General features: G+C 43.6%; 1 protein-coding gene and 1 long non-coding RNA gene across 2 annotated transcripts; one reads left to right on the forward strand and one right to left on the reverse strand.

The window, feature by feature from the left end:
- Positions 1-5,392: 5,392 nt before the first annotated feature.
- LOC103186217 lies at positions 5,393-7,515 on the reverse strand. The gene is made up of 2 exons (XR_488721.2): positions 6,874-7,515; positions 5,393-5,498 (listed from the first exon to the last, which is right to left on the reverse strand). It is a non-coding gene; the product is annotated as an uncharacterized LOC103186217 (long non-coding RNA).
- A 309-nt stretch (positions 7,516-7,824) lies between these two features.
- On the forward strand, positions 7,825-13,239 carry ndufb2 (NADH:ubiquinone oxidoreductase subunit B2). Its single transcript, NM_001292248.1, is given in 4 exon segments — positions 7,825-7,948; positions 9,323-9,467; positions 11,388-11,477; positions 12,849-13,239. Coding segments are annotated over 3 exon segments (321 nt in total). The 5' UTR covers positions 7,825-7,847; the 3' UTR covers positions 11,463-11,477; positions 12,849-13,239.
- The last annotated feature ends 298 nt before the right edge of the window (positions 13,240-13,537 follow it).

Here is a 13,537-nt window from a genome sequence, read left to right on the forward strand (position 1 = left end):
CAATTGGAAATGGGCTAATTTCAATGAGTTGAAAAGGGATCTGACCCAGGTGGAATGGAAACAAAGATTGATGGGTAAAATGTGGAGTCCTGTAACTCAGTGGTTAGAGCACTCGCTTTGCAAGTGAGAGACCCGAGTTCAATTCCAGGCAGGGCAAAACCTTGGGCAAGTTTCCTTACTCCACACGCCTAATAATAATCCCTCCAAAAACCCAAAACAATAATATATTGGTCATTTTCAATCTACGACTGTTTGTGGGACATTGCTGTGTGCAATTGGCTGCCGCGTTCGCCCACAAATATACAGTCAATTCACTTTACAGTGTGTTCTGTGAAGCGCTTTGGGACGTCCTCCAGACGTGAAAAGCGCTATATCAAATGCAAGGATTATTATTATATAAAATGGTAAACAAGCAATAGGAGGCCTTCAAGGAGGAGATAGTTGGAGTACAGATCAAACACATTCCCATGATGGGGTAAAGTAGGGCATCCAAAGCTAGAGCTCCCTGGATGACTTAAGGATATTGGCATGAAGATGAAACAGAAAAAGGAGGTTTATGATAAATGTCAGATTCAAAATACATTTGAGAATCGAGCAGAATACAGAAAGTGCAGAGGAAAACTGAAAAGGGGAATGAGTGGCAAGGAGAGTGTATAAGAAAAGATTAGCAGGTAACATAAAAAGGAACACTAAAGTCTTCTATAAACACATAAAGAGTAAAAGGATGGTCAAAGCAAGGTTGGGGCTGATTAGGGACCAAAAAAGGAACTTCTTGTGGAGGCAGAGGGCATGGCTGAGGTACTGAATGCATAGGTACCTTGCATCTGTCTTCACAAAAGAGGATGCCACCTCTTTGACACAGTAAAGGAGGAGGAGGTGGTAGAGAAATTGGATAGGATAAAAATAGATTGAGTGCTGCTAATCTTTTAAGAACCTCCTGTCTCAGTGGAAAAGTGACCCGGTCTGGATGGGATGCATCCTCGATTGCTGAAGAAAGTTCGGGTGGAAACAGCGGAGGCTCTGGTCACAATCTTTCAATCCTCCTTGGATATGGGAGTAATGCCTCAGGACTGGAGGGTTGCAAATGTTCAAAAAGGGGAGAGGGGTAAACCTGGTAACTGCAGCCCAGTCAGCCTAACTTCGGTGGTGGGAAACATCTAGAGACCATAATTTGGGACAAAATTAATTTTCACTCAGAAAAACGTAAGTTAATTAATGACAGTCAACACAGATTTGTTAAAGGCAAATTGTGTCTGACAAACTTAACTGAGTTCTTTGTTGATATAATGAAGAGGATTTATGATGGTAGTACAGTTGATGTAGTGTATATGGACTTTCAGAAGGCATTTGATAAGGTGACACATAACAGACTAGTTAGCAAAATTGAAGCCCATGGAATAAAAGGAACAGTGGCAGCCTGGATACAAAATTGGCTGGGAGTCAGAAAGCAGAATGGTTGTTTTTCAGACTGGAGGGCAGTATACAGTGGGGACACTAGTGGTCGGTATAAGGTCCACTGCTCTTTTTGATACATATGAATGACTTGGACTTGGGTATAAAGAGCAAAATTTTAAAGTTTGCAGATGACACAAAACCTGGGAACGTGGTAAACAGTGAGGTGGATGGTAGTAGACTGCAGGGGGACAAAGACAGACTGGTGAAACGGGCAGACATCGGCAGATGAGGTTTAATGCAGAGAAGTGTGAGGTGATGCATTTTGGGAGGAAGAATGAGGAGAAGCAATATACAATAAATGGTACCGTTTTAAAGGGGCTACAGGAGCAGAGAGGCCTGGGGTTCACATACCTGTGGCTGCGCTCATCTTGTCTTTGAAGGTGGCGGGACAGCTTGATAGAGCTGTGTGTTTTTTTTAAAAAAGCAGTATTTGGGATCCCTGGCTTTAGAGAATACAAAATGAAGGAAGTTCTGCTATCCTTTTATTATTATGGTTAGGCCTCGGCTGGAGTATTGTGTCCGATTCTGGACAGCATACTTTAGGAAGGATATCGAGACCTTGGAGAGGGTGCAGAGGAAATTTACCAGAATGGTACCAGGAATGAGGGACTTTGGTTATATGGAGAGACTAGAAAAGCTTGGATTGTTCTTAGAGCAGAGAAGATTAATGGGAGATATAATAGATATATTCAAAATTATGAGGGGTTTTGATAAGAGTAGATAGGGAGAAATTGTTTCCACTGGCAAGTGGGTCAGTAATCGGGGCACATTTAAGATAATAAGCAAAAGAACCAGAGGGGATATGAAGAAAAAATTTTTAATATAGAGAGTTATGGTTTGGAATGGCACTGCCTGAAAGAGTGATGGAAACAGATTCAGTAACAACTTTCAAATGGGAATTAGATAGGCACTTGAAAAGTAAAAATTTGGAAGGATATAGGGAAAGAGCGGGAGAGTGGGACTAGTTGGTAGCTCTTGCAAAGAGCCGGGACAGGCATGATGGGCCAAATGGCCTCCTTCTGTGCTGTAATATTATATGATTCTATGATTAGCATAGGCCAATTGAACTGATACTTTGGATTGGCAAGGGGTTATCAGGATACACTAGAACACTGCTCTGGCGGTGTTGCCATGTGGTGCTGTGCTCTGGTGGTGATGCCGTGTGTCACTGTGCTTTGGTGATAATGCCATGTATTGCTGTGCTCTGGTGATGCCATGTGTTACGGTCTGTGGTGGTGCCATGTGGTGTTGATGGTGATGCCGTGTAGTGCTGTGATGGTGTTGTGTGTGACTGCTGTGGTGGTGATGCTGTGTGGTGCTGTGGCAATGCTGTATTGCTGTGCTTTGATGGTGCCTTGTGGTGCTGGGCTCATCTTGTTTTGTCTCCTTTTTTTCAACAAATAATGTAAATTTAAGAGCCTACCTGAAGTGGTAGGTGCAAGAGTTGGAAGGGTGAGGTGATCTCACCAGTAAGCACACTTCAGGTGAATTGTAACTATTCCTTGCATTTTGACTATTGCTACAAGACAACAACAACTTCCATTTATATAGTGCTTTTCATAATGTAGGTTCAGTTCTCGGAGAACTTTGCAAAGACATCGTTGGATGCCCAGCAAGGAAGAGGTGACCAAAGGTATAGTAAAAGAGATTGGTTTCTTAGCAGTACATGGACAGATCAGAGAGGGAATAAGAGTCAGAGGTAAAGGATAAGAATCTGAAGGCTGATGGAGGTGTGGCGAGAGGAAGAGTGGGGGCTTTTGGAGAATGCTCAAGAAACGCAAGTCAGGCAGTGGGTGATCAGAGGAGTGGGGTCTAAGATCAACAACAATTTGCACTTATATAGCACCCTCCATGCAGGGTGGTGTCTCAGAGAGATAAGGGGATACCATGGCATGAAGGGTTTAATACAAGAGAGTGAGGACCTTAAAATCACTCCACAATTTTAATTTGGGTATTTCAAGGTACCTGAAGGAGAGAGAAGCACCACTGTGACTTCTAATCTGTGAATCACTTCAAAACTGAGCTGGATATTCAATGTATCGGCTTTATTGCTGGTTGCCTGTGGCCTCAACATATACCCATGTGAGGACTGAACTGTGTGTGGCTAGTATTGTTAAGCGCTTTGGTACGTCCTCCTGACATGAAAGGCACTATATAAATGTAAGTGTTTATAAATGTTATTGTACATCTATTATATTGCTGTTCTGTATAGTTACCTACATTACCTATTGATCTTTAAGGGTTTAATATTCAGAATAGACATAACTTGTAAAACTGGATGACTCCAAATACATGAGTAATAAAATACTTGTAAAAGATCTTGCACTCAATACCTAAAACAGTGCAAAATTGCTTTGGAATCTGCTAAAATGAAATGTTGTAACTCATATCTTGTGAGCAATGTTTCACTTGTTGTATTTCATTGAATTTGAATGAAGACTATTGGCAAGAACACCAGTATAATTCATCTTTTCTGCACAGTACCAGGGAATCTTCAACATCTGCCCAACGGTAAGGCAGGATTTAACATTGACTTAACATTTCTGCAATGAACTGCACTGGAGTATCAACCTCAATTACAAGCTCAAATTCTGAGTTGAGGCTTGAACAAACTGCCAAGCAAGATGGACACATTGAGTGTGTCATTTTAGTCCAGGCTTGTGCTTTGTTTCACGTTGATTTGAGTAATGCACGTCCAACCATTGTCCTTGAAGACTTTCTCTGAATGAGAAAACCCAGGACATACCTGCTTTACAGTAATGATCATCAGATTGTTGACCAAGAGACAGGCACATTATTGACCGTGCCCATGAGGAGTGAAGTGGTGCTGTTTATTGCACAATGGTTTTCACGTTGCAATCTGGAATGTTGAAATACCTGGGGAAATGAACAAGGAAATGAATGCAGCAGTTGAGCCTACAGGCTTTGATAGAGAGAAGAAATATCAACCAATGGCTCAAATCCTGATATCTATCCAGTGTGTAAGGACAAGATTGGGCTTGACTGTATCCATCCATCCCTATGATTTATTCAATACGAGAGTTCAAAGAGCTGTAAGACATTTGGATAGAGACGACCAATACAGTTGTGTAATAATCCAATAATTTATTAAATAATACAAAAGGCCAGAAACTCAAACTAGCCTAGCTTATTCTGAGACCATAGATGCATTAACCTTCTACATCGACTCCGACCTTTCTGATGTTGCATCTCTCTTTTAAGTGTTTTTAACTCTGCCTCCCCTTGAATCAGATTTGTAAGTTTCCCTGCTTTTGTTTCTAGTTTTTCCTGAGAAAATGAAGGTGTAGCTCCACCCTTAAGCTGCCAGTGACCAGGCTGTTTTGCAGAGAGAGATGGACAACTTTTGGCCAGCCTTCTGCAGCTTGCAAGCTTCTCAGTCTTGAGATAAGCAGGTGGATGGGACTGTAGCCTTTTTTTTCTGAGGTTGTTTGTTCCCACATCTGTGCTCCAGGACCTGATTATTCAAATCTCAGAGGAGTGAACATCTTCCCAGGAAAATATGAAATATAATCAGAAACTGACCTCAGCCAGGTAAAGCCAATGTATCTCTACCTTCGCTAATGCTAATTAGCAGATGTACCCACTCAGGGGCCGTAAGCTAGTCATTAAAGCAAACAACCTTATGAAAGGATTATGGGAAGTTTACATTCTAATAGTATATAAAAGCCTTAAACCTTAAAATTAAGAGCCTTAAAAAACATTAAGCATCACAAATATAATCTTACAGAGCCCTTCGGGGAGGGTAAGAAACTATCAGTGATGCTCAACTAATCACACACCTAACTCCTGGATTCCAGCAGCAAACTGATGAGTGCAGAATTCAACACCCGAGTTCCAGAATCTTGGGTCCCAACGCTGTTCCAGAGTTTAATGAGTTATGGCGGCATCGCTAATCTGAGCCATCCATCATTATTCATCAAAGTTCTTGTCCTCCTGCCATTCCTACTTGGTGCTGAGAAAATTAGCTTGTTGAATTTTCTTCGCTGGCTTCATTCTGTTCAAATCGCCCTTGGGAGGAGTTTCTGTGGACAATAAATAAGTCAGTAATCCTTGCATTTACTAGCACCTATGTCAGTGCTAACTTTGCAGGGAAAAATGCAGCAGCCATTTTATGCACAAGGTTCCACAACCAACTATTGTTTCAATAGCTTGCATTTGATGCAGGTCACAATAATAATCCTTGCATTTGATATAGTGCTTTTCACATCTTCTAGACGTCTCAAAACGCTTCACAGAATAAGCTGTAAAGTGAATTGACTGTATATTTGTGGGTGAAACACGACAGCCAATTGCGCACAGCAGTGTCCCACAAACAGTCGTAGATTGAAAATGACCAATTTATTACTGTTTTTGTTTTTTGGAGGGATTATTATTAGGTGTGTGGAGTAAGGAAACTTGCCCAGGGTTTCGCCCTGCCTGGAATTGAACCCAGGTGTCTCGCTTGCAAGGCGAGTGCTCTAACCACTGAGAGGCTAGAGTAGACCTGATTAATGTTCCACTTTTGACAGTTTTAGCTGGCTCCTCAAAACACACTCTTGGGTTCTCAAGCCTTTGCTTTGCACCTGGTGTTCTCTGGAATTAAGTAAATGGGGTGTGCATCTCCAAGTAGAGAGAACAGCAACAACTTGTACTTGTATAGCGCCCTCCACACAGGGTAACATTCTCAGAATACACAATTCCAGACACAGGGAATTTTTTATTTGTAGGAGACAAGAGAGATGTGGATCTCTGTTTGCATACTCTTGAAACATGGCAAATTTCCACACCTCACCCACCCAGCTGACCTGGACATGGACTGCAAATTGAAGTCCCATAATATTGTAATGTTGACAGAAACAAAGTAGTCTTAAATTTGCTGAAGAGACCAAACTGTGGCTTTGAAGGACAGGGAGTTGCAAAGAACAGGGAACATGTAAACCAAATTGAGGGTGATAATAATTCTTGTTTGATATATAACCTTTCACATTGGGAGGACATCTCAAAGCATGACACAGCATACATATAATGTAAAGTGTAGTGACTGCATTTGCAGGTGAACTCCCACAGTTTGGCAGGGATCTGCATTGAGTGGATGACATTGTGGCACATGAAGGTTTGCTTCTTCCTACCTCCATGACCTCCTAACCCCCAACCAACCAATTCGCTCCCTCTGCTCAACGGGCTCCAGCCTGCTTCACATCCCTCACCCACCACACCATTGCTTCACATAAAGCTAAAATGCCCTTTTCACACCACTCACAGCACCATTCCCTTCTCAGACCCAAACCATGACTCTCAGCCCAATCATGCTCAAACCATTTCCTCCTCAGACAATTTTCCTTCTCACTCAAGTGATTTCCCTCACACTTGGATGGATGTCTCCTATTAAAAGACCCCAGATTCTTGGCCCTCTCTTACCATGTTGTGCCCCTTATTGGGTGAGAAACTTTTTGCAGAGCCTTTTGCTGGCTTCTCTCCTGGACTTTGCGGGTATTTCAGGGCCAGGCAGCCTTTCAGACAAAAACAATCCACCTGCTGTCAGAGCATGTTGAATCGGCAGCAGTAAACCAAGATGTCTTTTGTTTGTTCCTCCCTCCTAGGATTCCCAGAAATTAAAAATATGATTTTTGCCCAAAATTCTGTGTTGCCTCTTATATGGAGAAGCAAATTGGCCACTTTAGATTTAGTGCTTCTGAAACCACTTTAGATTTAGTGCTTCTGAAACCGTGTCAGAAAAAGTTCTTCAAAGAAAAGTCAAAAAAGTTTTGCAGATTTAAATAAAAAAAAGCAAATGCCCAAAGCCGGGTTTATCACACACAAAAGGAGGGCCTCGGGGGCTGTGCATTGTGAGGCGCTGTGATTGCCGGCGAAGGGCAATGTTGCCAGATTGGGTGTTTTAATTGGTTTGTACTGTACTGTGCGTTAAAAATAATATGTCACTTTAATCCATGTCTGTTTGTGGGTCTTCAGCCTCTGGAACGCCATCCCACCGCCCCTCCGAGACCGGCTAAACCCTCCACTGTGACCGTGCCTTTGGTCACCCTCCAACCCACCGCCCCCGTCCTGATTCCAACCACCAGCTCGGGTGCGGATCCCTGGGCCTGGCCTGGCCTGGCCTGGGCCTGGGATGACCTGCTGCCGTCACAGGGACTTGTACTGATGGCCGCCGCCGCCGCTGTTTGGTTGAATTCGGGGCTACAAATCAACAAACTCCTGGAGCTGCGCAGAGCCGCCAACCGCCGAGGCGCGAGCCCGACTGTCAGAGCCAGAGTCAGCGCGTGCTCCGGACTGTCCAATGGGGAGTGCTGTTGCTTGAAGGTACAGCCTTTGAGGTTGTCCAATGGGAGGCGCTGTGGTTGCTGCTGAGGCGAAGGGTCGGCGGCGCTGACACTATGGCCGCGCTGAGAGCCGTCGGAGCGGCACTGTATAGAGGAGTGGGGGCGTTGCGCTTCTCCGGCCCGGGAGTGGGCCGAGGACAGGCCCCACTGAGGAGGTGTGTGACTGTTATGTGTGTGGGTTGTAGGGAAGAAATTAAAGTGTGGGGGGAATGGCCTCTGTTTACATGACAAGGTGAACGCGCTGTGAAGCGGAGGTCAACCCTTAACAAGACAGTGTACGGGGGAAGGCGCCTTCCTGTAGGGACAACGTTTCAAAGTGCTATCAACCGCACTGGCTGTGCACCCCGAGCCGGGGGGGGGGGGGCTGGGTGACCGAAAGCTTTGTCAGAGGGAGGTTTTTGAGATGGGCCTTGAGCGAGAGAGGGAGCGAGAGAGAGAGCGAGCGAGTCGGATGCAGTCTTGAGATGATAAGAATCCTTGCATTTGATACAGCGCTTTGTGGCAACAAACCATATTCTCATCTCTCCTCCCGCATCCCTCTCCCTTCTGCCAAGCCCTGCACCATCTTTTCTGACCTTAGAATACGCTTCCACCCGAGTCCCTTAGATGTCTTCTCCCTCCGGACTTCCACCTGCAGCTGCCCTGATGCAGCCATCAAGCTGTAAAACCATCGTCTCACTGCAACCCTCAACTACCTTGCCCCCTGAAATCCAGGTCTGGCTCCAAATCTACCCGCACCCCGTTATAACAGCCACTCTGCTCCCTGCTGCTGGTCATCACAGTTAACCAGTCGCTCTCCTCAGGTTCTGTTCCTCTCCCCCTTAAAACTGCTGTCATCACTCCCCTCCTCAAAAAATCCGACCGCGACCCTTCCAACTTTACAAAATACCATCCCATTTCCAACCTGCCTTTCCTTGCCAAAACTCTGGAATGCATTGCCGCTAACCAGCTTTCCTCTCACTTCTCCCTTCACTGCCTCCTCAAGTCCCTCCAGTCTGGTTTCTGCCCTGCCCATAGCACAGAGACGGTGCTTGTCAAGGTCACAAACGACCCACACTGTCTGTGACCAGGGCTCCCTCTGCCTCCTCGTCCACCTGGAACTCTCCGCCGCATTCAACACAATTGACTATGCCATCCTCATCCACCACCTCTCCTCTCTCATTCACCTTAGTGGGACCGCATTAGCCTGGTTCAGGTCCTACCTTACAAACCACCCACTACCAGCTGCCTCCTCTCGACTGGCTCCTGCCTCTTGTAAGTCCCTCATGCCCTCCATTTGACTATCGGTGGCCTTGCTTTCAGCCACTATGCCCTGAAACTCTGGAACACCCTTCCTCAATTCAGAAATGCAAGAATCCTGCATGAATTACTGATCTGTGGCTGCCTGATAAAGTTAATCTCCTGCCATTTTTCCCAAAGTATAAAAGCCAGTTTGTCTTTTTATAAAAGTTAAAATGACTGAATTTCTATTGTTACCCTGCAGATTGATTTAATTCTACCTTTCACATTTATTTTTTCTTCTATCGCAGAGCTGGTGGTGATGTCCACATTGAGTCCCGATACAGACAGTATCCAGAAGTAACCAAGACTCAGGTGTGGCAGTCACAGTTTCTCAGCAGTTTCATGTGGTTCTGGATTCTCTGGCACCTGTGGCACAACCCTGATGCAGTCTTTGTAAGTCAAGCTCAGAGCCCTACTGTTACCTCATAATTGACACTTTGTTTGGCGACCAGGAATCTTAAGTAGGGAACTTGTTCCAATCTTTTCTAGCTCTCTTATCTTCTTCTGTAATATCATCAGCTATTAATGGTTAATCATGGTTAATGGAAGCTGTTTATAAACAAAATTCCTGTAACTTTATTCCCTTTTCTCCTGCAAGGTGATATCACATGTTGAATTGTAGCGCCAATAACTTGTGTTGCATTTCTGGAGGTGCCATCTTTATGATAAAATAACTATACAGGAATATAATAAAATCATTTCATCTCGTGCTTTATCACGTTCCAATCTCTAAGAGCTATAGATTTATATGTGAAGTGACAATTTGTAGGCCAATGTGGGAACCACTTTGCGTTCAGCAATGTCCCAATGTATGGGGTAAATTAAAAATGTGTAGCTGCTCACCCACCACTGCATTGTCAACATTGCCTTGGTGTACAAAGTCCCGAAGTGGATCTTGAACAACAACTTGCATTTATATTCACATAGGATCACTTTACAAAGATGGGTTGGATCCTGAGCAAAGGAGTTGGCACAAGTGGGTGGTGGTGGTCATAAGTACATTTGAAACGTTTGATTTGTGTAGGGTCTGAAAGGCAGAAAGAGGAATCATAGCGGAACGGTAAAGGGAGAGTTCCAGAGGATCGGGACGCAGCAACGGAAGGCTCAGCTGATGGTGGAGCGGGAAGGGTAGTGGGGGGTGGGGTGCAGCCAACCAGAGTTAGCTGAGGAGTAGAGTCAGAGATGATTGCAGAGATAGTAGGCCACAGAATGGATGGACGTGTAGGTGAGGGTGATAGATTTTAACAAGATCCTCTGGGAGAGAGTGGAGCCTGGCAAGGACTGGGGTGATTGGTGTGAAAGATTTGGTACAGGCGAGGATGTGTGCAGTGGAGTTTCAGATGAGTTGCAGTTTGTGAATGAGTAGATCCCATAATCTGACTCAGTGTCCTATATTTGCCTACAAAATAGTTAATACTATTGTGGAGTCCTGTAGCTCAGTGGTTAGAGCACTCGCTTTGCAAGTGAGAGACCTGAATTTAATTCCAGGCAGAGCGATACCTCGGGCAAGTTTCCTTACTCCACACAGAGCCTAATAATAATCCCTCCAAAAAACAAAAACAATAATAAATTGGTCATTTTCAATCTACGACTGTTTGTGGGACATTGCTGTGCGCAATTGGCTGCCGCGTTCGCCCACAAATATACAGCCAATTCAGTTTACAGGGTGTTCTGTGGAGCGCTTTGGGACGTCCTCCCGACGTGAAAAACGCTATATCAAATGCAAGGATTATTATTATTATTATAATACACTTTACAGTATATCCTTTGAAGGGCTTTGAGAAATCTCAACAATGTGATAAGGTGCTATCAAATGCAAGTATTATTGCCAACTGAGCCAATCTGATACCTTACATATTTAACATAAACTGAGGTCCTACCCGTTTGATTTAAGATGGACAGCGAAGATGAAGCTGTAGGGAAAGAGAGGGAGTTCCTCCCAGTACCTGGCCAACAATCCTCCAGCTACATTTGTCATCCACCTCATGGTTCGTGGGATATTGTATCCAAAATGGCTGTTACGGTTGCCTGCAAGGAAAACTAAACTTAGCACAAATTACTGTAAAATGTTTAGCTGTAACATAGGCTATAACATTTCCTTATCTAACCTATGGTGCAAATATTCTGGGAGTACTGACTGGAAAGGTGGAACTTTGAATCTGAAATATGCTGCAGCCCTGGGAGTGTTTGAATCAAAGCTGTATTGGAAGCTTTACAGTATATTTATTCCATGCTGACAGTGTGATGAGAGTGTGGTGGGAGTGAGAGTGTTACATGAGTTCCTCTAAAAGCTGTAATTTGTTTTTCTGACAGGGGCACTTCCCTTATCCTGATCCTTCCAAATGGACCGATGAGGAGCTGGGTATCCCTCCCCTAGATGAAGAATAACTAGGATCTGATGCAGTAAGTACAATGGATGTTTGGAGGTTGCTGGACTTTTCCACAACACTTATTTTACTCCCAATACTTCCTCCCTTTCATTCTCAGGGCTTTTTAAAAATTATTCTTGTTCAGAGGTATGGAACAATGATGAGGACTTACCTCATAAATAACTGGATCTGTTTCTCAAGTTTCTATCTTTTCTCAAGATACTGACTGTTCAGTAGGCATGAGAGGTGTTAGCAATCTTTGCTGGCTCACTGTGTTGTCTAAAGCTCTAAAGATGAGCTTCATCACCCTACCCATACCTACCACGTGCTTGCTCTCTCCTTCCCTCTTTTTTTCACTTCTCTCACACTCGCTTTCCCTCGCGCTCTCTCTCCTTCCATCCCAACACGTTCCTTTTCACAAGCTCGCAATCTGATCTTGGGATGAAGAAGAATAAGTCATTTATTTACAGGCAACTGCTGTACTCAGAGTAAGGCTGTGTAACTGTGCTTGCTTGGTTGGGGTTGAAACAGTAAAAAAAACAGTAAAAAGACTTTGCCTTTCACACCAGCCTTCCCTTACACTGCACATTGCCCTAATGCCAGTGACTATATGATGTGATATAATAATAATCTTGCATTTGCTATAGCGCCTTATCATGTCTTCGAGACTTCTCAAAGTGCTTCACAGAATATACTGTAAAGTGAATTGACTATATTTTATGGGCGAAATGTGGCAGCCAATTGCGCACAGCAGTGTCCCACAAACTGTTGTGAATTGAGTGACCAATTTATTATTAGTTTTTTTTAAGGAATTATTTATTACCCCTGGAAAAGTGGTGCACCAAACGACTAACAACCAGGTTCCTACTTACTGCTAGGTAAACAGAGGCGTGTGGAGTAAGGAAACCTGCCCAACGTTTCGCCCTACCGGGAAACAAACCCATGAAGTGCAGCTGACAGTCTGGGTGTCCAGGTCCAATTCTCTTTGTTTCTGCTCTCAACTTGCAAAACGTATGTGAGCAAAATGGGAAGAGCTTCATATTATGCTTTGAGATGTCTAGGATTATTATAATACGTAATAATTAGAATAATTTGATTACTCAATCCACAACTGCTGTACGCAATTGGATAAGGCGCGATATCAAATGCAAGTATTATTAATTATTATTACCTACACTTCCACCTATCTTTGAATTATCTTAAACTTGAGGTGGGTGAAGGCCTCATAGGTTTTGTATCCCGAACTGTTGGTGCGTCTGAGCTGTCTAGATTTTGAACTTGTTCTTTTAGTGTATGTGGCTCAATTGCACTGCAGCCACTTCTGTGCCTCATTCAGTGTGGTGATTTTAAGATGTACCTTGTGAAATGAAATCCTTGACATAAGCTTTTGTCTTTTTTTTCATAGGGTCTTCTCTGTGTGCATACCTGCAAGTCCACCTGATTAATTATATGGAAAGTAAATTGGTGTAAATAAACGTCTATTACACAGATCATGATCACACGTGCATCTGTTCCTGGGCTTCAGCCTCACGCAGAATTGCTTGTGACTTGCAAAAATTGCATCCTTAAGATATAAAAATATATAAACAGTTCACTTTACAGTACACTTTAAACTGTGAAGCGCTTTGAGATATCTCGAAGACGTGATAAAGCACTATATCACATTCAAGAATTAATATTATTAAGGTTATGAAATCAAAAACACAAATTATTTCTTTATAGAGTAATTTACAACAGGAATGTGTTTTTTGGAGGAAGGTTGAGGCCAAGATACTCAAATAAAACGTTAAACACTCTGGAGGTTCCCAATCCTTGACTCTTACCAACTTGCACCTCATCTTCTCAGAAATTAGGGAAGTGGGGTGTGCCCCTCAAGGGAGAGAGTACACATTCAAGGAACCATAGTGTGTTAAAGCACAGAAGGAGGCCATTCGGCCCATCATGTTTGTGCCAACTCTTTGAAAGAACCTCCAACTAATCCCACTCCCCCGCTTTTACCTCATAGCCCTGCAAAGTTTTCCTTTTTAAGTATCTTCCATTTAAAACACAAGGAAATTGCCATGTCCGGCAAAGACATAGTCTGAAAAGCCTCTT

This window comes from Callorhinchus milii, unplaced genomic scaffold, assembly GCF_018977255.1.
Source record: "Callorhinchus milii isolate IMCB2004 unplaced genomic scaffold, IMCB_Cmil_1.0 Scaffold5, whole genome shotgun sequence".
Taxonomy (NCBI): Eukaryota; Metazoa; Chordata; class Chondrichthyes; order Chimaeriformes; family Callorhinchidae; genus Callorhinchus; species Callorhinchus milii.